Raw genomic sequence first — 25,882 nt, 5'->3', positions numbered from 1 at the left:
ACAAATTCCTCACCTCAAGTAAACTCCCAGGGTTTGCAATACCCGGGGCAAGCTTGGCTCTGGCGTTCAGTGCAGTGATCCTGGCTGCAGCCTTTGGGCATGCGTGGTGCACAGCTTTCCACTGTAGCCCCAGCAGCACCTGTCCCTGGGGAGCCTGGGTTTTGTTGTACCCCCCAGAAACTACACTGGTCTTGGCAAAAGGGGGGAAATAGCTGTGGGGTAGTGGTGCGCCCAGCAAGGGAGGAAGGTCCTGTGCCCACTGCGAGTCCCGTGGCTCTGCACAAGGCATCGGCTGGGTAGATAGCCCTCATGGGATGCTCTGTTGATGCAGATTTTTTAAGGCTAGAAAGGATCATTCAGATCACAGGAGATGTAGGAGTACCTATCAAGAGATCTTATGGGTTCAGGTCAGCCAGGTCTCTCTGCGTGCACTCTGTGAGAAAGGCTCTGAAATCTCTTTCTATATAGCTCTGGATTATGTAATAACAGTTTTGGAAATGTAAAGTGTGAGCTAAGCTGCAGCCTGCATTGCTGAGCATCCTCCAGGGGTTGTAAACACAGCTCCCGCTTCCTCTGTCATTACCACTGACTCATGCAGGATGGCTGACATGGGACCCATCTCTGACTTCATGTAATAAGAGAAAGAGCACTCACTGGCCAAGGAGTGCCTAGAAATGCGTGATTAGTTCACCCGCTCATCATCTTTGCCATAGACCAAAGGCTAGCAACAAACCTGCCATATAATTACCATCACACAGAGCTCATGATTTCCGATTTCCTGCTTGTTGGGGAGATTGAAGAATCTTAAACTCATTAGGTAAGTATTGTACTTTCTGTGGTCCAAACTTTAAAAATCTTTTGCACAGGAGACACAAAATAGCCAGGGAAACTGTTGGAGGGGTTTTTTTTTTCTGGCCCCCAGTAGCTAAGGTCCCTGCCTTCATCAGCTGTGCCTTATTCTAGTTGGTAGCCTTGCTGCCAGTTGGCCTAACACTCTAGGCACAGGTATTGCTCTCTGGCTACTTTTGGGATTTATAATAGACATCACGTTACACAGAAATGCCAGCATTATACAGAAAGGGCATTTTGAATTTAAGTCCTACATCGTTAACAGCAATGTGATGGTAATGCACAAAGGTCTCAAGCAAAATCAAAGCTCAATATAGTAGGTTCTCTCCTTTACACATTTTGAGAGGTTCTGTTTTTTACAGTTGTAGACTAACCTGGAAGTTGTGAGGTACAAAGCCACATAGATAAAATATTTATGAATAACTGGTACAGCACAAATATGGAAGAGATTCTGTGTTTCTCTTGGAGGGGAAAGTCAGTCCTCATGCCTTGGAGGATGAAGCTCCAGGGAAGTTTTTCCCTAGGTTACGTGGCCACTGACTTATGGGAAGATAAGGCCTCCCTCTTCTCCCCTTTCCTGCCTGCCCTGGAAACCTGTCTGGGTTGCCCAGACTCTGGGCAGCTCTGTGACTGCTGCAGCCCCCCAAACTTAAAGCATGTCTCCTTGGGTCATGCCAGCCAAGCTGTTGCAGGAATGTCATCTGCAATGCTTCTACTGGAGGCTCGCCAGCCATGTGTGGAACAGGGTTGTGGTTTAACCTCAGCCGGCAATTAAGCCCCACACAGCCACTGGCTCACTCCCCCATGACAGGATGGGGGAGAGAATCGGAAGAGTAAAGTGAGAAAACTCATGGGTTGAGATAAAGACAGTTGAATAGGTAAAGCAAAAGCTGCATGCACAAGCAAAGCCAGACAAGGAATTCATTCACCGCTTCCCATCAGCAGGCAGGCGTTGAGCCATCTCCAGGAAAACCAGGCTCCATCATGCATAACCCTTACTTGGGAAGACAAACACCCTAACTGTGAACGTCCCCCACTTCCTTCTTCTTCTCCCAGCTTTGTATGCCAAGCATGACATCATATGGTATGGAATATCCCTTTGGGCAGTCGTGGTCAGCTGTCCTGGCTGTGTCCTCTCCCAATTCACTGTGCACTCCTAGCCCCCTCGCTGGCGGGGTGGGTTGAGAAGCAGAAAAGGCTGTGTGTAAGCACTGCTCAGCAGTAACCAAATCATCTCTGAATTATCAGAACCGTTTCCAGCACAAATCCAAAACATAGCCCCATACTAGCTACCACGATGAAAACTAACTCTCCCCACCCAAAACCAGCACAAGGGTGCAGCATGCAGCAGGGCACAGCTGCCCTTCTCTGGCAGCACGCAGTCATTTGCCAGAGTGGGAGTATGTTTACCTGAGGATATGTCTGCATGGGCTCACAGGCAGTACGGGTGGGCCAAGCTCAGCTTTAAGAAAGCCAGATGCCAGCTCTAGCTGTGAGCAAGGATGGGTGCAGTGTAGTTGAGACCAATATGCCCTAAACCGTGACTAGAAGTGGTTTACATCCAGGCAGCACAGAGCCCTGGCAAGCAAGTCTGTGCTGATCTGTAGCCACTCTGTAGCCTGACGTGCACAACCTCTCTGTAGGAAGCCCAGACTGAGAGGTCATCCTTTGCCTTCACCTTCCCTTCCCTCTTGCCAACCTGGAGAGCTTCAGGCCCTGGTTCTTTTCCCATCTCATGGAGAACTTTCATCTGCAGCAGCTGGCATTTCGTTATACCCAGCAAAAATCCTTAGAGCTGCAAGTATGAGACATCAACCCCCTAGTATTAAGCAGTCCATCCGGAAAATACTTTACAGTCAAAGGCAGCCTGAGTGTGCAAGTTTGAAGTGAGCTCCCCCTCCCCCACCCCCACCCCCGTCCTCACTTTATAGTTATCAGTGTTATCTTTATTTGCAGTTGGTTGGGTCAGACCTGCTACACCGGGAAACGTGCACAAAGACAAGCAGAAGGAAGCCGATAAAAATAGAAGATATGAGCAATCAGAAGCAAGCAGAACATTCTTTACAGCCGATAACGGGAATTATCTTATATAATATTTCTATGGCATCCTGTTTCATTTTCACACGTTATCACTATGCCAAACTCACTCCCTAATCTACTTATCCAGCTGGAGCCATCAGCTACGCATGTGAAACCTCCACGAAGCCTTTCTCAAGAAATTGCTCAAGGGACCAGCACAAATGTGATTGCTTGGCAGAGGAGGCTGTGAAAGGTCACGCCACGCTTCACCACTGCGGTGGGCAGGAGGCTGCTCCCTGAGACCGGAGCTGTCCACGCAGCTGGCTTGGTGGACACACTCAAGCAGGGAAATGAACCCTGTCAACTGCCTTCAAACGACAAGAAGCGAAGGCCCATACCATGCTGAAAGAGGCAAGCAAAGCACCTAATTCTTGGGACTTCTAAGGCAGGGCTTACAAGGACAGCTGTTTCTAAAGCCAGCTTTCAACTGCACCTGTTGACTGTCCCTCAGATCAAAGAAAAAAGATGTACACAAATATCAACGGAAAATGCAGGAATGCTAAGTCCAGAAGTGAACATTGTGACCACCTGATCTTATTTAGCAGAAAAAAGGCCAGAGACTAATGCAATACTTTCCAGGCAGTCCCAGAGCTTCTGGTTGGGCTACAGTGCTTTATTTTCAGAGGCACACTGCAGCTCACCAAAGCAATTCCTTTGCTTAATCCACAAAATCCACAAACTGGACCCGGGGCCACCAGCCTTCCAAGACCAAGAGCCAAGCAAAGTAAAATGTGACACCCTAATGTGAGAGCACTTGCTCTAAAAAATGCTTAATTCAGTACTGATCTGATGAGTGTTTTACCAGTTTTATGACAGGTACACCACACAACCCAAAACACAGCTGACCTTCACAGATCAGATGCCGTTTGATTTTGACGGGCACCCAGTAAATGGATTCTCAGTATATGATGGTTCCGATTTTGTTTCTAAATGTGGTAGCTTTCCTACTTTTATATGAGAAAAGCATAGCTCGTTAGCCCAGCTGTGAGTATTCATTGATTCAATCCCAAGGATCAGGGACTGATCAGCAGCCGCTGTTCAGCACAGCACACTTACCTGCTGGGGAGGTAACACTCGTTTGGCACAGCCCCATCAGCGGCATCTCTTCTGCCTCCCCCACCGCACTATTCACCCTTCTCTAGGTTCCCCTCCAAATCACAACCCCTGGCCCTCAGACCCCCTCCCCAGCCTCCCCCACAGGTCCTCACTTGGCAGAAAGGAGCATAACCCCTCTGCCTCTGCCGAAGGGGGCCATATCAGCGGAGGATCTAACCCATTGTTCCCAAAGTCTGAGCTCCGATTTCCTTTTTCCTTGTGACCTCCAGCTTCGTGTGGCAGGGTAATTTGTCAGGAGAACAGTTGATTCAGCAGCTGTTCTGGTTCACTCTTGTGCACATAAGCCTCAAGCCTGTGGCCTTTATTCAGACCCGTGGCAACAGCAGGCTTAGGGACCTCCAATCTGATGGGACTTTTTTATGCTGGCAATATTTTCTCAAGCCTTTATTATCAGTTTCCCACCTAATAATGTAAAACAAATCTGGGAAAAGAGTGCAAACAAGAATCTCATACCAAGTGTGCACCTGCAGGCAAGATCCGTTCTCTGGGCTGATCGAGCTGAGCTTACCCCACAGGTGCCTCCGCAGCTTCACCCCAGAGGTCCGGCTCCCAAGGAATCAGGGGGGGGATCTGACCCTGAGCTGCATGCAGAGCAGAGGGATAAACCAGCAAATCCTCCCCATACTTTTGTTTATTTTTCACCTTAATATGCAGGAGTTATGGTGCTGGAATAGGCAAACCAGCACCCTCATCAGTCAGGCACCCTCTGCCAGCCAAGGAGCCACTGAGGTTTACCCTCAGGCAGCCCGTGGCAGGAGTGGCACCTAAAATTAATCCTCTGCTGTTTTTCTATTTATTTCCTCCTCTCAAAAGAACAGAGACCTCTCTCTTTAACAGCAACATCCCTACAGTCTTTCCATCCAAATCCTGACCTTGAGAAAGGGATTGTAACAGCATAAAATGCAATTTGTATAGAAGTAAGCAGATAAGAAACATACTGGTTCATGCTAATCCAAATTCCTGGCGGTGCTGGCTAGCTCACTGTAGATACAAGCAATAGAGGCAGGGTCCTCTTTGTTTACCACAAATTATTTAATCCAAAGTGCAAATTAAACAGTCTCTTCGGGATTTTTTTTATGCACGTTGCTCCTTATTTCTGCTGATAGAGGTCACTGAAATGCAGAAATTTCCAGGCCCTTTGAGACTATCACCGGGTATCTGAAGGGAGACTACCCTGGCTCCGATTTCTGACCTATTTTTCTCTCATTTCCCATGTTCCTCCAAGGGAACATGACTATGTCCATCCCGGCTATGTAGGGCAGCCTTTCTCCCTGGAGAACCTCCTGGCTAGGCTTGGGCATGAGTAGAGGTAACAATAATGTCTCTGCTGATGGCAGTGCTGTCATTCACAGCAGTGGGAACGGGATCTAACCCTAATTTGGACTCACCAGGGTCAAAGAAAAGGGCATCACCCTATAGCATAAGGCATCACCACAGCCCAGCGTGTCATCCTAGAGGGAAATTATCTGGTCTGGAGAACGGTGTTAGAAGATGTAAATGGATACCTTGTGATCTAGTAGTGTAAAAAAACAAGCAAAACTACCTTGCCACGGTGTGTGTTCAGCATTTTGTGGCACAGCATGTGGAGGCCAAGACATAACTGCAATAACAGCAGAGGCAATCGTTGGGCAAGTTAAATGGCAATGAATACATCCAGCAGGTGCTCACACAAGTCAGCAGCTATGCCAAAACCCCTGACCTGTTCCCACCTCTCCCATTAAGACACCCAGGACCTGAGGTACGGGGGGCATCACAGCTGCACTGGTGGCACCGGCTTTTCCTTTCTTCCTCCACATCTGGGCAGCTTTCCTCTTACTTCCCAAACTTCCTTCAGTAGGAAACAACACAGGCAGTGCCCAGGTTCTCCTCTTTATTTATCTATAGGAGCCACTGGCACTTTTGGGGATTTGCAGACAATTAAGTAGTCTGTGAAATTACAGAAAAAGAGAACAGTAATGTTACAAACTGATGTGTTTATCAGATGTGTTTGCAGTTTTATTCCACATTACAGTTTCCATTCAACAAGGAGGGCATGGCGATACCTACTGCAGGGACCAGACCAGTATGTACCAGATGGTGGCCAGCCGCACAGGTGCATGCTCCTGGCCTGCTCTGAGGAAACACATTAACCCCCAGTGCAGGTGGGTCAGGCTAACATGTTTTATCTGGAAATCTTTAGGGGAGGGGGAAGAGGAAGCAGGCAATTACAGTGGCGGGGACAACGTGGGGCAACCTGTCAAACTGCCTGGCCCACTGCCATGGTGTGTGGCCGTACCCAGGTGCCTCCCTAGATGACAGCCCTAGGTAAATACTCCTCCTCCTTCCATTTTTGGGACGTTATGGGCAGATCCCAGACAGCTGTTCCCAGCTGCCCAGTCTACGGTTCTAGAAATGTCCAACTCAATGTCAAAGTCTGAGAAGCTCATCACAGTGATGGTCCAGAAATAACTCCCTGAAGTGTAACTGCCCTGCCACAGCTGCATCTCTGCCAGCAGCTGCAGTCACAGGGCAGCAAACACAACTTCTCTTCCAACACTGTTAGGCCTCTCTGTGCTCTTCTTGTCCACCTGTTCTGATGGCTGACTGCAACCAGGAGTGAAACATGGGAGAGAAAAAGGTCTTTGCAAAGTTTCATGGGTATTTTCAGCACTCATCACAGATTATGCCAGTTCTTCAGCGTCCCATTGCACTCGGTTTTCCTGCTCCAGCTTGCCATTTCCTGTGGGGAGGGCACGGCTCATCCTCTGGTGTCACCAGCAGCCAGCAGCCATCGCCACTGGCTCAGTTTGTCCCAGGGTGATGTTGTCCTTGGCAAAAGCTCCTTAATGTGTAGCCTGTGGTGGAAACAGGATGTGAAGCACAGGATGGGAGTGGCAATTGCTTTTATTGCTGTCCTGAAGGTGATACTACTCAAATCGTATTACCATGTGCTTGGACAGGAGCCAAAAATGTGAACATCGGACCACAATAAATGTGAATCTTTTTGCTTCACAGGTGCAATTAAAGGGCAACATCCAGAATTCTACTGTTAGTAGGTGAGTCACAAGCAGCAAAACCTGGATGTGGCTCTGATACAACCAGCTCCTGAAGCAGTTACATCTGCACAGAGCCTGCACGTGAAATTAATTTTGGCAATGCCTTTGGCTGAAGCACACTGTTGCGAGAGGACAGGTCGGGCGGCGCTGGCTGCCACAGCTGCTTCACGGTGATGCAGGGTTGCAGCAGCACTCAGGCGGCATTAGGAAATGAAATTTCCTGGCGAAGGGAGAGGCTGAGCATGGTGGGAGAGCAGCAAAAGCTGTGGAGGTCTGCTACACTGGAGTACTGAAAAATCTAAATACATTTAAAAGGATCAGCCAATAAATGTTGGAAAAGCTAGAAAAAAGGAAGAAAGAAACAAAGAGCCTAAACTTAACTACCTGATACTTTTATCATCAGAATAACTAATAATACAATGTCTAATAGCATCATTTTTGCCATCTGACTCACACCGCATTATCTCACAGAAGGCAGGAGCTCTTTTCCTTCATCTGATGTATTCAATGTGCAAGTAGCTATTCAGGGTTCACCCCTATTGCCTGAGGAGGAATACTGGGAATATCTAAAGGTCCTGTAGGAAAAAACAGTTAAGAAGGAACGAGTCACGTGACTGTGGTGCAGTGCATGGGCACAGAGCACAGACTTCTGAGCAGATGTGCCAGCACTATGCTGTTTCCACTTAGCCCCAGCGTACGATCAGGGCTGCAATAATGTTCTGCATAAATACTTAAATATTCAGGCAAGCTTTTTCTCACACCTACACTTGAGCATGGAGGGAGAGAAACAGGTCACCAGATAACCAGGACTAGCCCAAGGCCTGTTATTGCAACAGCAAAATGAAAGCTCTGGCTCGTTCTCAGCCACAGAAACTTGGGCAATGCGATGCGTGACATGGTCTGACCTGCACAGGAGGCGATGTGCACTGCCTCGCACCGGGGCCGCCACCTGCAGCCCTCACCCTCAGCCACCACGAGTGAGTGCCCCTTCTCAGCCTCTTCAAGGAAGCCAAGGTGACTCAACCACCACCGAGAGGAAGCTGGGAAAGGACACGGCAGATTATTGCCCTGCCCAACCAGGGTCCTTGGAAGGGGTTTCCAGAGCTATTTCTGAACAGCTCGGTACTCTAACAAACCCTCCCCAGCTCTTGCCTAACTCTCTGCAAACTCAACATATTTCTCTTCCAGTGCTGGCTCCTCCAGTTCCCCACAGAGCAGGTCTCCTGTCAGTGCCGCCACAGCATGCCAGCCTCCTGGGCGTTGTGCCCTTGCCTCGTGAGGTAGACAGGTGTGCCTCTGAGACACCTTGGGGCCCTCCATCCAACAGCAACCCCCAGGAGGACTGCTGGGAAAGGGGCACCCCTCAGCATCCCTGTCTTGGGGATGGCTCATTCCGGGAGTAAATGCCTGTCAGTGCATGACCTAGATGTTTTTTGAGGAAGTCACAGGAACCACATGAAGTTGAGGTTCTCAGTACTCCACTGTCCCCGATGACCAGTGTGGTCTGTCTGCAGGACTCAGCCACGTGAGGAATGCTCCTTCACTCATCTTAGCTCCAGACATTCCTTCATCCCACTTCCTCTAAGGTAGGCAGGTTGCCCTGGCTCAACAGGAAATATCACTTGAAGACATGATCCACCTTATATCCCACAGGGGTGAGAGCATGGAAAACAAGCTAGCACGCTGCAGAGGAAAGTGTGCATGGGAAATGCTTCAAGTCTGAGGCTCATCTGGGCTTGTCCAGGTGCTTCGGTAAGTCAGTGAATCTTCTGTTCCTGGCTCATTCCAACCCATAGGATTGTAAACACGTCTGCCTGTCTTGGTCATGTCCCGCATGTGTTTCCAGGTGTCCTTGGTCCTGGAAGAGGGGAAGCACAGAGATTAGTTCAATTTCCACCCCCACCAGGGCTTTGAATCTCACTATAGAGTTGGCAACATTCTAAAATCCAACTTTTGTGCAAAAATATGAGTAAAATAGCCTTGCTGATGTCTATTGTTTCATTTGTTACCTTTTTAAAAAAGATCTTATTTTAAAAATAAGAGAATCAGATCCTCCCTCAGCTGACGTGCCCTGGCCTATCTCCTATAAAGCTGATAGAGACTTCCCAGCTTATTCTGGGGTCCATATGCCTTCACTGAAAGACTGCCAGAATTACTTCTTCTGGCCCTGCTGTTATGTTCATGCTCCAAACCCATTCCCTCATCCTTCATTCCTTTTCAAAAGAAAGGTGCCACCTGGCACCGGCACAGACTTCCAGGGCTGTGGGTGGAGGAAAGAGGCTGTCACCATTAGGAAGGCACTGAATACTTGTTCCTGGTCAAGGGACATGGTTGTGGTTGCCTCTCTCCATCCACACGGCAATGTGGACTCCCATAATTCCACACCCCACCCTCTCACCCCCTCTACACACACTTGGACATCTTATGGTACCCCAGGTCCTTCATTATCATTATTGGGAATGGTATCTGGTGCTTCCTCTGGGTGATGTGGGGTCCTTGCTGTCCTGCCCTGGGAAGAACAAGCAGGAATCCTACATCCTTTGCCTTGATATGACTGAGGGGGGAGTCCATCTCACAGCACTTTTACTGTCATCTGGTTAAAAGCTGATGCTAATCACAGTCATTAGAAAGCAAGCTCCTCTTGAGGGCATGTTGTGCTGAGGGATGGACTCATCACCCTTCAGGGCTATCTGTCCCAATGCAGCATTGAGCAGGAAGCTCCCCACAGAGACCCAGGCAGTGAAACAAACCCCATCTTCGGTGTATGCTTGAGCCTGTGTCGCTCATACTTTCATGTTGTGCAGGGGTCAGATGGCCACCATCACCAAAGGGTTTGTTACCAGCCTTTATAGTTTCACATTTGATTTTGTTTCCAAAATAGGACCATCAAATATAGGGAAAAGGTATGAAAACAGGTGGGTCTTCCATTTCTGCACCACAGCTAGGTAGAGGGGTGCAGACAGGAGCCACAAAGGAGCTATACTTGATGGACCAAAAGGACAAGATGTGAGTCTCACCCTTCCCTAGCCCTGACCATGCTTCCTCCGAAGCTGGAAACCAGACAGCAACTTCGGTGTAGTGCTGGGTCTAATCTGACAGCCCCTGCAGAGAAGCTGGCTAACTAGCCGTGCTCTAGGGCCACACTGACCCAGCTACCCTGCTCCCTGGCCCTCGCTGGTATCTCCACCCAGCTCAGTGCCATGTCCTGCCAGCTCATTCACAGCCAGCCCGGGTCGGCGGCTCTGGCCAGCGCAAGACCAGACAGACAGGCCTGCTGGTGTTTTGCGCTCTCTGCCGGGTCTTGGCTTTTAGGTGGATGATCACTTTAAACCAGCAATACAGTTTTGCTCCAAGGGCTGGGGCTTAGCTCTAAAACAGCTCACCAAACCTCTCTTTCCCCATCATCCTTGCTGTCTGGGAGCCCTCAGGTCGCTTTTCCTCCAACCAGTAGCTCCCTGCTTCTGATTTTCTTCCTATTTCTGCATTTGTTAGCCAAAGGTGCAGCTTGCCTAACGAGCTGCTGATACTTCCAAAGCACTGTGTGTTATCCAGCGATTAGACATGTGAAAAAATGAGTATTTTGAACCGAGTCCCATAGCAAGATTTATGAATCTGTCTGACCACAATTTTAATAGCAATAGCTGCTGCCGCTTCCCAGAGGCAGACATACCCTGCTATCATGGGGCCCTGATTACCCTCGCCTTTAACAGTCCTCCTCCCTCCTGCTTTCCACGGAAGGAAAACCAGCTGGCTTTAGCACGAGCTCTCCTCCTCCCTCAGTTGCCTTCAGTTGTTCTGCTTGCACAAAGTAACCCCACATCAGCCGTCATCTGTGGCTCCCATGGCAAAATATGAGTTAAATTAGAGATGTTGCAAGCCACGGCTGGTGTTATGTGTTGATCTTGAAAGGGGACTTGGCTGTGAAGTGGTGTAACTCATGCTGTTTTGCCATGGAGAGGGTGCATGAATGGAATAAAACACCCATGCCTGGCTGGCAGAACAGGATAGAAGAGGTTGGGGCCAGAGGATGCAAGATGAAAGATAGCAAGATTGCTTCATCCAGCATCCTTTTTCCTGTTCCTGGCTACTTTCTTTCCCCATCCTTTCACCAGAAGGGTAAAGCAGGACGAGCAGGGATGTATGTGTGCACTGAACAAGGCGGCAAAACTGCGTAGCCTCTTTCCTTTGGTGTGACAATGTTGCATCAACAAAACACATCGGGGGGGGCACGAGGACACTGCTATTTTCTTTCCCACTTCTGAGAATTGCAGACTTTTAAAATGACAGATCTACGATGAATAACCAAAAACAACCCCAGGCCCACAATCTACTCTTACATGGGCTCTGTCCAGCAGTAAGCACCCTCCCAGAGCAGCTTTTATGTTTATTTCACCCAGTATTGAGGCAATTGAGTGCTCATCCATGTTATTCTCAACCCCTGCACGATAAGGGAACACACATGGCCACTTGCCTGGAGCCCCCATGTAGTAGGAGCCTCACAGGCCCATAGTATCCTGTTACCACATTGCGTTGCTGACACTCCCTCATGCATAATGTTCCTGTGATTACTTGCTAGAGGCGAAAAGCAGAGGCCACTCCTCTCCTATGCTCCTTAAATAGTTAAATGCATTGGTCAGCTGGGAGCAAGCCTGACAGCTGAAAGAGGTGCTGCTCCCAGGACAGAGCCAGGTCTGCATGTAAGTAAGCTGTTTGATAGGTACAGCATTTCATAGCTCTTGTTATGGTGCCTGGGGTGTCTGCAACTTCCTCTACATAGTGATAAGTAGGCACTGGCTTGAGTTTTCATTTCAATTTTTCCGTTATATTGGATACATTTACTGGATATTTTTTTTTTTCCCTAAAATGCAGTTTTCTGAAAATCAGCTCTGTTTAACACTCAAGCTACTAGCCATTTTTTCAAAAATTACCTAGATATGGCATTATACATGTGGCTCTGTGGGTGTTTTTATATTTTAGCACGTGTTTATGTGTATAGGGAGAGGAGAAATTCATGCATACCTATCTGTGTGCATGGATTTATGCCTACTTATGAGAAAGACTATAGTGATGTATACCGCTAGTTGATGTGTGTGGGACACAGCTTTGCACACACACACACAAATGATCAAAATGGAAAAAACAAGCGTTAGGTTCTGGAAAACCCTGGAGAGGGGAGCTGGTAGAAATGGGATGAGTCCCATCACGGAAAAAAGGGCTGATTTTAACCTATGTATCTAATATGATGATGGGCGGAAAACTAGCAATACAGGTGTTTGAAGCCCGGAGGAGTGCTGCTGTGGTGTTCCAGTATCTTTCCAGTATTGTCTGTGTGTGGATGGGTGTGTGTGTTGGGGTGTGAGTGGGCACATACACGCAGACAAATGACACAGCCTTAAATGTATAGAGCCATCTGAAGCCTGTTTTCTCTCTTCTTGAGGCCTGGTGGGGCACAACAGCAGCCACCAATCTTTCCCCTGGTTGCCACCAAAGGCAGATCCTACCGTAGACTTCTTTCTCATTTTGGGGTGAATACTCATGTTCTGCCTTTCAGTGGCATCACACTTGCGCTTGGTCCCCACAGCCTGCCAGTTAAAAACCCCCAGTGTGCTGTGTGCCTGGCCTAAGGAGGATTAGGCAGCTGTTAACGGGCAATACTCTGCCCTTTCGGCTTATGTCATTTGCCGCAAGCCTTTCATTATTGTTTTCTGGGGATTTCTGGGTACGTCATGTTGTTTTTCTGTCGTGTTTTGTACGAGAGGGGAAAAATGTTAGAAAAGCAAAAAAAGAGGAGTGGCACATGGCTCAGCGATACTCACACTTGCAGGTATTTTAAGTGCCAGTCTAACATATAACTAGTTTCACTGCTCTAGAGCAGAAAATACTGTATTCCTTAGAAAGCAGTGTCCTAGGAACTGCATGTCAAAACACCGTGCTTTTGTATTTAATTTTAACCCAACAATTTGTACACATCCCTAAAGGACCAGCGCCACTCCAGTGGTGGCAGGAGCCAGGGAGCCCATGCCAAGAGACTCCAAAGGGCAGCATGTGGCTGCGGTTCCCAACTGGAGATCATCTTCCCGAACGTGAGAAGGACAGTCCATCTAGTCACTGTCCTGTCTCAAGGGGTCTGCAGAAGTGAGGTGACCCATGAAGCAAGACAATGAGTGCAGAAGAAAGCCCTTCAACAAAATGCAGGCAGCAGGAGGCACTGGAAGAAATAAATACAAACAAGAGCACTCAAAGCTTAGCCTTACTTTTATATGATAGCAAATGAATATAGTTGTGGCAACTGGGTACAAGATTTCTGCGGGTGGGCAGAGGGTAGGCTGTTTGGGGTCTCTTGCAGTGGGAGTGCAGAAAGTTAGGAAGTCTATCTATCAAGAAGAGTACGGATCACTGGTATATCTCTGAACTTTGGTCCTCTGTAACGTGTTGTAGCTCCTCATGGCATTAGTCACAAACCCCAGGACAGCCAGCATAGCAGAACAGGCTGGAGAGGCAGAGAAGGGAAATGTGGGTTTGGGGAACAACAGAGAAAATCTTGTTATCAGGAAGTCAACTTACTTTCAGTTAATCTTTTTCAGAATAAAACTTTCACCTAGTGTTCAGTCAGTTTTAGTGTTCAGCCAAGGTATAGATCACTTTCTTCACATTGTGCCCTCCGAATGGGTTACACTAAAGAGAGATTTCATTCTGCGGAGTATTGTGATCACTGATTTCTACTGCAGCCTAGAACATGTAGCCAGATTGGGCTGGGGCAGAGAGAAGAGGAATTTTGTAATCTACGGGGAGTTTACTTGTATCTGGTTTGGCATCTGGAAGGAATCTTGCCATTCTGTTTTTCTGTATAGACCAAAAAATCCTAGTTGGCTAAAAGCTATACCCTACCTGAACTGTGTGGTCCCACACACCCACTGTTGCTGCAATTCATTATATTCCACTGGTACATCTCCAGCTCCTGTGCTGCAGCTGTAAATCTCCACACGCCTCTGCGAATGGGTCCAACGTAAGCTCAGCACTCGGCTCACGCAGCCGCCCGTCGTAGTTATTGGGCTATTAATAGATTCCAGGCAGACCAGTCACAACTCAGCCAGCAGGGTAAACAGATTCATTAAAAGGTAATAGAAGGAGGAAACCTAACCAGGAATAGCTAACCTTAATCACCCAGGATGTTCAGGCAATTTCAGAGACCCAATGGGCACTTCAGTGGTCCAGTGATGGGCTCATCCTAGCTGGACCAGAGAGGAAATGCCTAACTTCCCTGAGTCAGGAGTAGTGAACATCCCAGTGTGAGGCATGAGGAGGGAAGATAAAACATCTCCTGCCACCAGTACCTGCAAGCAGGATGAGAAAGGGAAGGAGGCTGCGAGCCAGGGATGCTGGCTGCCCTGACCCGGGGTTCAGGCCACTATCTTTTCCAAGGGTAACCCTCATTTTAATACTACCAAATGCGTCTGGGGTGACTGGCAGGCAGAGCTGCTCTGAAGGAGCTTTCTCTAGTCTCTGTCAGATTTTTCAGAGCTTTTTATCCTGTTATTCATATCTAACTCTTTAAATGGTTTCTTGTATGAGACCTAAGGGAGTGGTCAAATCCTCAGGTATTGTGTATCACCAGAGCTCTTGTTGCAATACGTGGGGCTGCAGTCTCAGTTTGTACAGACCCTTTGCAACAGGAGAGCTACACAAGTTAATCAGTACTGGCTGAAAAGCAAGGAAAACTGCAACGAGGAAAGTGAATGACTTTAAATCAGCAAAAGTTGCATGTTTGGGATGAAATTCTTGGCTTCTATTTACAGCTGAGCAAGACCTCACGGGCAGTTTTCCACAAAGCTTTTCTAAGATTACCACACACTTCCCAGAGAAGGGGATTTCAGAGACCCAAAAATTATACATAGATTTGTATCAAAATTGGAAAATTGTCACTGGCAAAAGAAAAAGCTTATTTTTCAGATGTGGGATTGGGAGATGGAGTCAAAACTTTTTATCTTGAGATTTTTCAGAATGGAAGGATCTTGTGGTTTGCTTAGAGGCAATGATTTAAGTTTCTCTTGTGCTAAAAATTACTTTGAAAAAAGCTCATAAAAAAAAGACAACCTCAAGAAACATAAATTGGCAGAAAATAATTTCTCCCTCCATGTTTCCTTCTCAGCAAGATAACACACTTACATCAGTTTGTATTCATTTAGTTCCTTCCCACAGCTCTTTTTCAATTCAGCAGGTTTTACTGTGGATGATTTAGTGCGAACAGCCCTTCCACTCAGGAGCTAGGGCTATAATACCGGTATTGTTCTCCTGTCCCCTTAGCGGTGTTATTGTTTGAATTATACTGGTACCTAGGAACGAGTCATCCTTTTTCCATTGAGATAGTTGCTGGAATTGGCAGCGTTATTCCCGTGTCCTGATTTTGATGCTACGTCACCAGCAAAACAAAGTCAGCCTAAGGGAGTAGTACGTGCCCATGCGTGTACACACACATCTTTCAAGCAGAGAGCAACGGCTTTTGATTCTCCAAGTTCTTGTGCTAACTTGCTACCGACTTTCACCGTGGCTCTTTGCATGCAACACATGCGGCTAGAGGATGGCTGAGTGCAGTCAGCTACACAGCAGAGGAGAGGAAACAGTGTGAAGGACCTGAGCTAGACAATGTGAAAGGACAGGTGTGCATTAACCAGCTAAGTTGATTCTTTTGTTTTGCTTAGCTTTTGCAGCCGGAGTGGCAGCGCAAGATGGCTTTGAGCAACCACACGAACAGCAGTTTGGTCATGCCAAATTTACTCCACATGTTTGTGGGACAAAAGAAGACCCTTCGGTTCAATAATTTCAGCAACCCAGCCTTGGAGATGCAAGAGGAGATAATGGCCTCGTTTTATATCCTCATCATCGTTGGGTTTTTCGGCTTTCTACTCTTTGTCATGATGCTCAGCAATATTGTTTCCAGCAAGCCTGAAAACTACATTGACTATCTCTATTCTGGGAAGCTTAACCCTCACAGAAGCATTGTGGAGCTTCCAAGAAAGGAAAGCAAAGACACTTTCATTATTATCAACAGCACTGCCTTACTGGAGCTGCAAAAGCAGGATGGCAAAACCAATCCTGGGTCTGAGGTGCTGAGCACAGATGCAGTACTAAGGAATGTGTGAAATTGGTTTCTTTTTATTATAATTCTGTTGTGCATACGGAGCCTAAACAGGGATATTTTTCCTTCATGAAAGCAAGAAATGAGGAGCTGTGCCAGGACAGATGCAGACCGCTCTTGTGCAAGCTTCCCACGTGCAGCTGTGAAGGTACCCAAGTGCAGCCCATGTTCTTTCAGCCCCAGGCCTTTGGTGAAGACGCTGGAAATCAAATCCTTGCTGGCCTAGCTCTTTCATGGCTGTTTCATCCTATCATGTGCTTTCATGGCTTGCCTCTCGGGAGAACAGAAGGCCTTCCTTTGCATGCTGTTGCTTCAAGAAGGGCCAGTACGATTCCCGCTGGCGCACTGTTGGTGTGCCTGTTTGCTGTTGTTATTTATTCATTTATTTATGGGGGGCTCGGAGCTGCCAGTGAGCCCATTGGGTGTGCACTCTGCAAGCAGACACAGCGGCTGGAGCCTCTGCATCCACCCTCACTGCCATGTCAGACACCTGGAGGTGGAGGCAAGCTGACCCATGTCTGGCATTTCTGGAAGGAAGGTTATTCCAAGGGTCTGGAGGCACATGTCAGACTTGGACTTGTTTGCTCGCTTGGCAGGCTTGGTCTGCAGCGGGTTTTTGACAGTGGTCATGCATTTCTCAGCAGCTCTCTTCCTGCATGTCAGCCCTTTACCAAAGCCCAAGACAATAAGGAGGGCAAAGACATCTTGACGTCTCTCCAGGGTCCCTTCCAGCGCCCACCTGGACAATATCAAGGCTGACAAGCCACAGCTGTAGCCCTCAGGGTTGTGCCACCGTTGTGTCAATAACCCCCAACAAATTCGTTCAGTGTTTAGTGCTAACCCCCTCACTGTGAAATCCCATTGAGTCCTCATCCCCTGCTGCTTCTTCGGGTGGTACGCAGTAAGCAGAAGGCTGTCACGGTAGTTTTAGGGTGTCTTTTGCAGGCCACCAAGCCTCAGCAGACACAAGAAGAGCTTTGCCCACCACGTGGCTCAAGGGTGTTCAATCCATGTCCTGTGGAGCCTGGGCATACAGGGGTCCAGGATGGGCAGCTGTGGACAAGCAAACGCTGGCAGTGGGCTTCAGCTTGCTATATTTGGTCCACAAATTCATTGGAAAAAGCTCTGGAGTCTGCAAATCAAAATGATTGGAAACCAGTGATGCAGATACTCCAAGAATTTTAAGGCAAAAACCCTATGAAATCCTACAAAATTGTATGTCCGTGGGGTGGTTGTTGTGGTTCCCTTCAGCCTCCTTTATGTTGCTTTGTGTATTTGCTTTATGTTACTGATAGGAAAAAAGTTCTCAACAATTTTGTACCTAGGAAACATTATTTCCTGACTTTTCTTAAACAGTTTTTTGCTCTATCTGTAGCTTCACGTTTTCTTGCTGCAATTTCTTTCTCTCTTTTTTTTTAATGTATCTTTTTCTGGCATGATATAGTGTTATTGTTATGGGATTTTGACACTGCTGGTCCAAGTCAACTGCCTGGAAATGATTTACTTCATGTGGGCCATATCCTTAAAGGGAGTTTCCAGAGCCTGATCTGGTAAGACATGTTCCAAGGCTAATACTTCCAGCTGATAGCCAAGATGAAATCCACACCACCTTCTTGGCTTTCCCCACTTCTCTGAATTCCAGAGATTCAGCTTTCCAACACAGACGTCTCCTTTTTTGGACAGGTGCATATTCCCCAGACACCGTCTCCAGCAGAGGCCAATTAGGCAGTCAAGTTAGTTTTGGACCCCATTGCCTTTGGCTTCATGAACGTGTCTGGTTTATTAACTGCTCAGTTTGAGCCAGGATCCACTATTTATGCTCACTGCTCCTGACTGTACTCGGTAACCATGCTCCCATTGCTGCAGCTCAGCTATTCATATCTGAAAAATAAGAGGTGTTTTGAAGGTAGAAAAAACATTTACAGTTTCAGGTTTTTTTCCTTCTACCCAGTGTGGCTGTTTTCCAGAAGGCAGTGAGTATCGCTATCCGTTCAGAAGAAGGATCAATTTCTGCCCAGCGCCAGCACTGAGAGGAGACTTCAGCCTGACTTCTAGCAGTAGCAACAATTCCTCCTGCTCTGCAAACCCAGTTTATCATTTTTTCCAGTCATGCAACAGCACCAGGAAGCAGGGTCAAATCTCTCTTTCCATTGAGAGTGTCAGATACAGGTTTTAGACGTCCATCAGTCACATTAGTGTGCAGTGAAATTCCACCTCCCGCAGCAGCGGCTGCAGCTTTTTCTAACAGGCTGATGCAAGGGAAGCGCCAGGCTGGAGAGTGAACCCCACAGCTGCGGGAAGTGCTCTCTGCCTCCTTGCAAACTGAGCTGCTGGAAACCAATTCACTGCTGATGTATGACAGAAGTCTACTGATATCGCCTTCGGTGTCCCCTTGGGGATGAGCCCATTCCTGCTCACAGCCTGACAGGTAATCAGCTTTTGTGGGCAGTCTGTGGTGGGGGCGAGGGGAGCCCTCCCTCTCCCTGTGCTCACCGTGCAGCAGGGGCTCTACACCCTGTATCGAGAGCCAAACCCAGACCTCGACCGCTCAAGTAACAGACATAATGGCTCTGTCCCCTTCCCAGACCCAGGCACACCCAGCAGCTCTATGCCACCTCGACCTTGAAGCTTTTCCTTTTGTTTTACCTTCCCCACCTCAGCAAGACGTATATATGTGTACATAGTTTCAACCACATCCGATAAAAAGCTTCAGCTCCTAAGGATACTCTGTTCCTACAGAGTCCAGGAATAGATGGCCAAGTATTTCCACCTGAAATAGTGGCCGTGCTTAGGCAGAAGCCATGGTGCGATGCCACCAAGAGGAAGGCTGATAAGCTCAACCTTGGCAGCGTCCCTAATGCTGGAACCCAAATTTCATCAGTTTTCACAAGGTGTCTCACCAGTCTTTGCGGGAAACTGCCAACAGTTGTACTAGCTCTGTTCTGAGAAGTTTAGGGCTTGCTTTTTATTTATTTTCTGAACTTTCCAACTTTTTCTGTTTCCATCCTGAGGCCATTTTTGATTTTGGCAAGTGCTTCTCTTACTGGTTCCATCACAGATCGAGAGTTAAAATTACACACTTTTGGGGAGCCTTGTCTGACACCAGAAATACTACTTTGGCATGGGACTTCAGTTAGTGTTCAGGACTTCCATCAGGCAACTAGGAGGGAAAATAGATATCTTAATTGGGTACGGTATTTGTTAGAAAAGGAATCCTATTTTTTGTCACTCCATGTATGACTGGAAGAGAACCAAATTCCCTATAGAATAATGTTCTGAAGTGTTGGTTTTGGAAAAACAAAATTCAAACTTACAAAACATTTAGATTAAAAAAAGAAGTTAAATTTCAAAATTAGCAACTTAATTTTGGCTGCTACATGTAATATAATACAGCAGTAGAAACATCCACTGTTTGCCTAACATCATGACTACTGTTTATGTGTATTTCATTATGTTCTGTATTTCATTATGTTTTTATTTGGCATTTTAAAATAAAGGGTTTGTGATGATTTTTACCTTGCCTATAGAATGTGCTGACTGGTAACCTAATAACATAATTACTACTGAAGTGGGTAATCGGTATGTAATTGATAATTGGTATCCTAATTATCATTAATAGGGACTTTGTTCATGGGTAATTGGTAAATTTGTTATTTAGCTAGGTGGTACAATGGAATTCAGTGAAGCACCAAAAAAGTGCTTTTGGGGGGGGAGCGTGCCAGGTATGGTGTGTCACTGCTCAGCCCTCACATGTGTGCCCAGGCAGTGATGGAGGAGCTGGCAGCAGACAGGGCCAGGCCTCCCACCTCCTTCCTAGGGGGAGCAGGAGGTGGCTGAGCCTGGGCATCCCTGTGAAATACTTCACATGCTACTGAGCCCACCCTCCCACACCGGCAGACACCCAGGATGCAGGTACCCCACGGCCGGTGCCCTGGGCATGGGGTGCTGGGTGCATGCTGCATGTGCTGGGGGTGGTGGAGGAAGAGGGGTGGCCCCAGTGCTGATGCCCAAACCCCAACCTTCAGGGCACTGCCTTACTGCCGGAGGCAGGTCTTGCTGGTAGGGCAGCAGGGTGAGAGCAGAAGACTCCGGTGCAGTGGCTGAAGGATAAGAGAGCTTTTCCCAAATCCCAAATGCACTTGTGGGGCAGGGGCTATGCCCAGAGATTTTGCATTGTGTGGCCTTGCTAGGGAATGTCAGAAGTCTAAAATTACAGAAGAAGGAAAGGTCCCTACCCCAAGTCCTCACTGGCTATGTAGACATAAGGTGGAAGGGAAAAGAGGCAACAAGTAACACAGCAAACTAAAGGTAGCAGAGGAAACAAAATACTTATTTTTGTGTCTCAGAACAGCACTTTATGTCTGCTGCCCAAGTTTTTTAAATTGAGTCGCTGGGACCATGAATAATTGTTTTTAAAGCAGGTTATCAGGTGGTTTTATGTCACAGATCTATGAATGGAACATAGGAGGATCCACTCATATGGTTTCTCTGACAAGGACATGAAAGCAGTCCATCCCTCCCATCTCACTACATATCAGCTGCTTTATAACTGGTATTTTCATAAGCACTTAGGCTCAGATAAATTCATGGGGGTTGAAGAAGCCAGGGCCAGCCAGAGACGCAGGCACATTGACGCCACCTGACAGCATAAGAGCATCACCCTGTCCTTCTGAGACAGCATCACAATACAGCAACAGACCTTGCCTGTGCCTTAAGGCCTTGCAAGTGGAAAGACTGGTTTGCACCTCCTTCATCCACCTTGCTAAGCCCCTTCATGGGCACATGAAAGCACAGACAAGCGCTCAGCCTGCAGCAGCAGGCTTTCTTCATCATTCGGTATTTGCCTTGATGCTGCAAAACCGCAAAAGCCTGGAGTGATACAGAGCTGGTTTCAGGACGGTTCACTATAGGGGGCTCAAACTGAGGAGCATCAAGCCTAATTTTCCTGGGCAGTCCCTGCGGTACCTACACGCGTGGTCCAGTTCAGAAGAGGACTGTGTTTTTGAACAGGGTTCAAAGGGACCTCAGACCCTGACCAGGCCTTTAAACACATGCACTTTTCAAAACTAATAAGCACCCAATAACTCCAGTAGGACTACTCATGTCAGGTTATGCTCCTGGCATACATTTATTAAGGACAAAAGCTAACACTAGAAGAGAAAGGTGTATCGCAGTGTGAAATGCCAACAGAGATGAATCAATATTATGTAATTTCATATGAATACGTACTGCATATTTAAGGATTTTTCTTGATATGTGCAGTCTGAATCTCCCACCATTTTGCACCTGGATAACGAACTATATGGGCTTCTTTCTGGGGGTATACCCTTTCTATATCAAAATTTCAGACTTCTGCTCTCCATGTGATGCTACTAACATGATGTGCCCCGTCACTTATTTGCCTTAGCCTTGCTAAGGCGAGCATTCAGACAGCTGAGTTAGACCCCACTGGCCATATTCATCTTCAGACATTTTTTGGCTTCAGAGTTTCCCACTCTGTTAGGGGGAAAGAAACCTCTTCCAGAGGGGATGACATGGACTGTGGGGGGGTCTCAGATTCAGAGGTGGGCAAGGAAATGCATGCTGTAATCAAAGACTGACATGTTTGTGCTGTTCAGCCCAACTGATACTGCTGCCAGTGTTCACTCCCAGCCTTGGAGGTACAGCTAAGTGTGAGCAGTTTTACAGTCTTGCTCTGACAAGCTTGCTCCTGCGGTAAAATTCTGTGTGCGCATTTGCAGTGAGGAGGAGGGACAGGTAAGAAACCAGATAAGTCAAAATAGTTTTCACTGCTTCTGCTCCACAACCTTGCCCAGCCAAACACTTGCTGCCCTCAGTGTGTGCACACACCCACACCCCTTCCCCTGAATGTTCCCTTCTCCCAGGGCAGCCGCAGCCCTCACTTGGCCATGTGCTCCTGTGCCCCTGTTTGATTTGCCGTGGCAGCAGGATGGTACCTGTCCAGCCTTCTGCTCTGACCTTCACTTCAGCCTGTGTGTTCACATAACAGCACACGAGAAATTTTCCTTTCTCCCCCTAATGGTGTTGCTCACCCTTGTAGAGTGTAATGGTGCTGGTGTCAGGCTCAATGCGGGTGCCTCAGCGGTTCGTCGGTACAGCCAGCACAAAATAGAGAAGTGACTGCACAAAGCAGGAACTTATGAGGTCTCTAGAAACCAAATCATTCCTAAAAATAATTCACCCTGAAGCGATGTCTGAGGTATCACTCACTTCTTCCCTCTCTAAGGCCTGAAGCTGGGCAGGCTGAGCATGGTGGACCTTGCACAGGCTGCTGTGCTGTTAGGCACCAGGCAGCACCTCGCAATGCTGCTGGGACTGAACCTGCCCATCAGGAGGCTCATGTGGGGGTCCAGAGGTCCTCCTGCCCCCCATAACAAGACACCCAGGGTTCAGTCCCCTCCTCCACCTGTCAGAATTTTAAGGCTGCATCTTCCATGAGGCCGCATGCTTGCCAAGGAGGGAGGGAATGGTTCCTACCACTGGTCTCAATGCTCTGGTGTGGCTCACTCTCCGTGCTGACTCTGAGCAGCTCCTTCATCCGCATCTCCATCCCTCTGGGCTCCTTTTGGCAGTGCGTGACTGGCCCACACACGTACACAGGGCCCAAGCACCCACCCAGTGCTGTGAGAGGAGGAACCACAATGTTCAAGACGAGCAAGGTCCTGATGCCAGAAGCTGCTAGCTGCACAGCTGCAGCGTACCCAGCCTGATGGGGCTATTGCTTTCCAAGGTGCCTTCTGATCAGCCACTTGGAAGCTCCTGCTGGTGCTGATGCTGGTTGGGTGTGACACTGCAGAGTAATGCCAGGGCAACGGGCACATTGCAAGCTCTGTGAACATCCTTCATGAGCCTTGAGACAGCAACATACAGCACTTCGCAAATCTGCTCCTCAGGCATATAATTCACAGGGTTTGCTTTGATGCTATTTCAAAAAGGCAGTGCCTGCTGTATTTGAGAGCTTTGAGGACACTGCAGCTCAATGGTTTCAGGACTGTTTTTTTAGGGGAAGCAGATATTCCAGAAAGTCTTATAACAGGAGAAAAAAATAGCTGAGGAGGCCAGCCTGTGCTGGTCAGTATGGACACTTGTTCACACTGGCAGTTGCCAAGTGTGGGTGCCCTGCCTCCGGTAAAAACTTTTATTAAGAGATGAGCTGCCCATCCACCAGCAGAATGGTATCTTTCAGGAGTTGTGTGAATCTCTGACCACATCCTGTGGGAAGTGTGTAATTGTGACAAGGGATAAAAGGCAGCTGATGTGTGTGTGGGCAAAAGAAGACAAGGAGCTGGAGACAGGAACTCTGCTGCCAGTCCCACAAGTGGTCTACGTGGGCAGCATTGAGTGTCACCCTTAAGTTGCTAGAGCCCATGGCCATAAGCTTCTGGTTGTGTCTTCATCTTACAACTATCTCTATCCCATGAATGTCACCTGGTCTTCTTTGAAATGGTTTATTATAAAAAACAGGAAGGACTTTGCCCTGAGGTCTGTTCAGAGGACCCACTCCTTTAGGTGTATCCTATTCAGTGACTTGATCGTTAAAGGAATAGAGAAGATGACCCCAAACAAATGGAAGGTAGCGATTAAAACTGAGTGAAGAGATGGGATAACTACTATCTTGACACACTTTCTTAAACAGTTCTTCCTGCAGTCAGGCTTCAGATGTGTTTTGGTTGGTGTTGAATGAATTACCCTGCTGCAGTCCTGCTGAGCCATTTCTTTCAAAGGGTATAAACCTAAAACCCCATGTCAACAGCGCTTGTAAAAGAGAGAATTCTAAATCCAAATCTAAATACATTTTAGTGTATTTAGTGTAGATTAAGTGTATTCCATTAGTAGGTTGATATGCATTATGCTTGCCCTGGGAAAGGACAATTAATTTGCCTTTTCACAAAAATGGACCAAAGCATGCCTAAGATCCAGTTCAGCCACCTTTCTGCACATATTCCTCTGTTACGGGAGTTGTAAGACCATGCCTCAGATGTAAATGTTCTTAATTTCAAGAAAGACTGGGCTGCAAAATGAATTTGGTAGGTCAACCCTGTCTTTAACCCCAATGGGAGATCTGCCTCTGAGCAAGTAATATGCTGGACCATGACTGACACTAGAATTCATGACCTAAAGAATATTCAGATTTTCTGAAAAAGATTCAGACCTCTGAATAATTTAATGCAGCTTTCCCATCAGCTCAGCAGTTCACTACACCGAGTACCTTGCTTCCAAAGTGGTCTGCGATAAACATTTCTGTGACAGGTAAAAGAAATCTTTCTAAAAGGGAAGTTCCTTTCTGAAGCCTAACAATTAGTAGTTGGTTCAGGCTTTAGCATGAAGAGTTCAGTTTCTCAGGATAAAATATGGCACTCATCATTGGAGATTTTCTTTATCCATGACATTGATTACTGCGATATAATGATTTCTCACATAATTGCATTCAAAAGATTATTTATGAGTGATGCAAAGTAGTATTTTTTAACAGCAGTTTTTTTCAAGTTCATTGAACACTTTCTTGGTGTTGTTTTTTGTTTTTGAAAGTGGCTCCCAATTTACATTCCCTGTGTTATTCATTACTGGGTATGTGTTTATTGTGTACTTCTAAGAGAACTAAGACCATAAAAACATGAAAGAAGTAAGTTATGAGATGATTCACAGGTTCACTAAAACATTTCCATACACTGAGACAAATCTGTGCAGTTTTTCTCCTGTGTGTGGAAACCAACTAGATGAGCATTGTAATTTGGTGTGGCAGAGAGATATCTAAAAAAGGGAGTCTCATCTACCTTCAGAAGAATCCTCACATAGAATTCTCTGGAGCTGAGATGTGAATATACAGAGAAAAATAACCATCTTTTATCAGTTTCATATTCATCAGTGAAAGCATCTGCTCTTTTTTTGACAAATATGGATGTAGCAGAGAATGGAAAATTAGGTGCTTCAAATGCAAGGAGGAAAGAGGGGGCAGGGAGGAAAGGGAGAGACTGGAGAGGGGCTATTGTCCTAGTATCATGGCCCCGAATGTAATTTCACATTGGCTTGAAGCAGCAATTGCTCCACTAAATATCAAAGAATATGAAGTGGTGTGCAATCAGCGTAAGGAAAGAAATAGTTCTGGTGCTGCTTTACCACAAGGATAGGCAGTAATTGCACAGTAGCCTGGTTTTCTTAAGAAACAAATGATGCACACCTCATAACCCCAATGCCTGTTTATCTTCACCCAGCGACGCTGGACTACACTACTGGGGAGAAGTAACAGTGCACCACAGTCAAATGAGCATGAACCCGATGACTTCATTGCTGCATTCTGAATTCACAATAAAGAAGAACAAGCCCAGACCTAAACAGAGCAGAGTCCTGGACTGCTGCCTCACTGCAGCTCAGCCTTACTGGTCGCTGCTGCCATGGCTTATGCAGCTGCAGGTTTAGGGCCACATTGCAATACTTCTTCATTGGTAGGGTGTGTCTTCTGCCATCCCTAATCTGCAATGGAGTCCATGGGACCAGGTACAGAATCACCTGCTTTCCATCCATTTTAGCAATGAGGAAGTCTCAAGAGGAAGTAATTTGTGTCACAGGGATTTGTCAGTCTTTCCTGTCTTGTATCCTTTGGTAAAACAAGGGTGAAGCCTTTGGGAAGGGTTTCCTGGAAACAAGC

The 25,882-nt window shown here is 47.2% G+C and overlaps 2 protein-coding genes across 5 annotated transcripts in view; one reads left to right on the top strand and one right to left on the bottom strand.

Annotated features, from left to right (window-relative positions):
- Window positions 1-5,056: 5,056 nt before the first annotated feature.
- SMIM11 (small integral membrane protein 11) overlaps window positions 5,057-25,882 on the bottom strand; it is a 35,874-nt gene continuing 15,048 nt past the window's right edge. Inside the window, exon 6 of one of the 4 annotated variants that reach the window (XM_055702190.1) lies at window positions 5,057-8,937. The gene's annotated coding sequence lies outside the window, so the exon portion shown is untranslated. Of the gene's footprint in view, window positions 8,938-13,329; window positions 13,570-15,453; window positions 19,376-21,319; window positions 25,871-25,882 lie in introns of those variants that run through there. The other 3 variants (XM_055702194.1, XM_055702193.1, XM_055702195.1) reach the window with 3 other exon arrangements.
- Window positions 15,806-23,868, top strand: C2H21orf140 (chromosome 2 C21orf140 homolog). Its single transcript, XM_014279436.3, is given in 5 exon segments — window positions 15,806-16,201; window positions 22,277-22,328; window positions 23,093-23,277; window positions 23,279-23,824; window positions 23,827-23,868. Coding segments are annotated over 5 exon segments (1,221 nt in total).

Source organism: Falco cherrug, chromosome 2 (assembly GCF_023634085.1).
Source record: "Falco cherrug isolate bFalChe1 chromosome 2, bFalChe1.pri, whole genome shotgun sequence".
NCBI classification, from domain to species: Eukaryota; Metazoa; Chordata; class Aves; order Falconiformes; family Falconidae; genus Falco; species Falco cherrug.
This window is presented reverse-complemented; position numbering and strand designations above follow the sequence as displayed.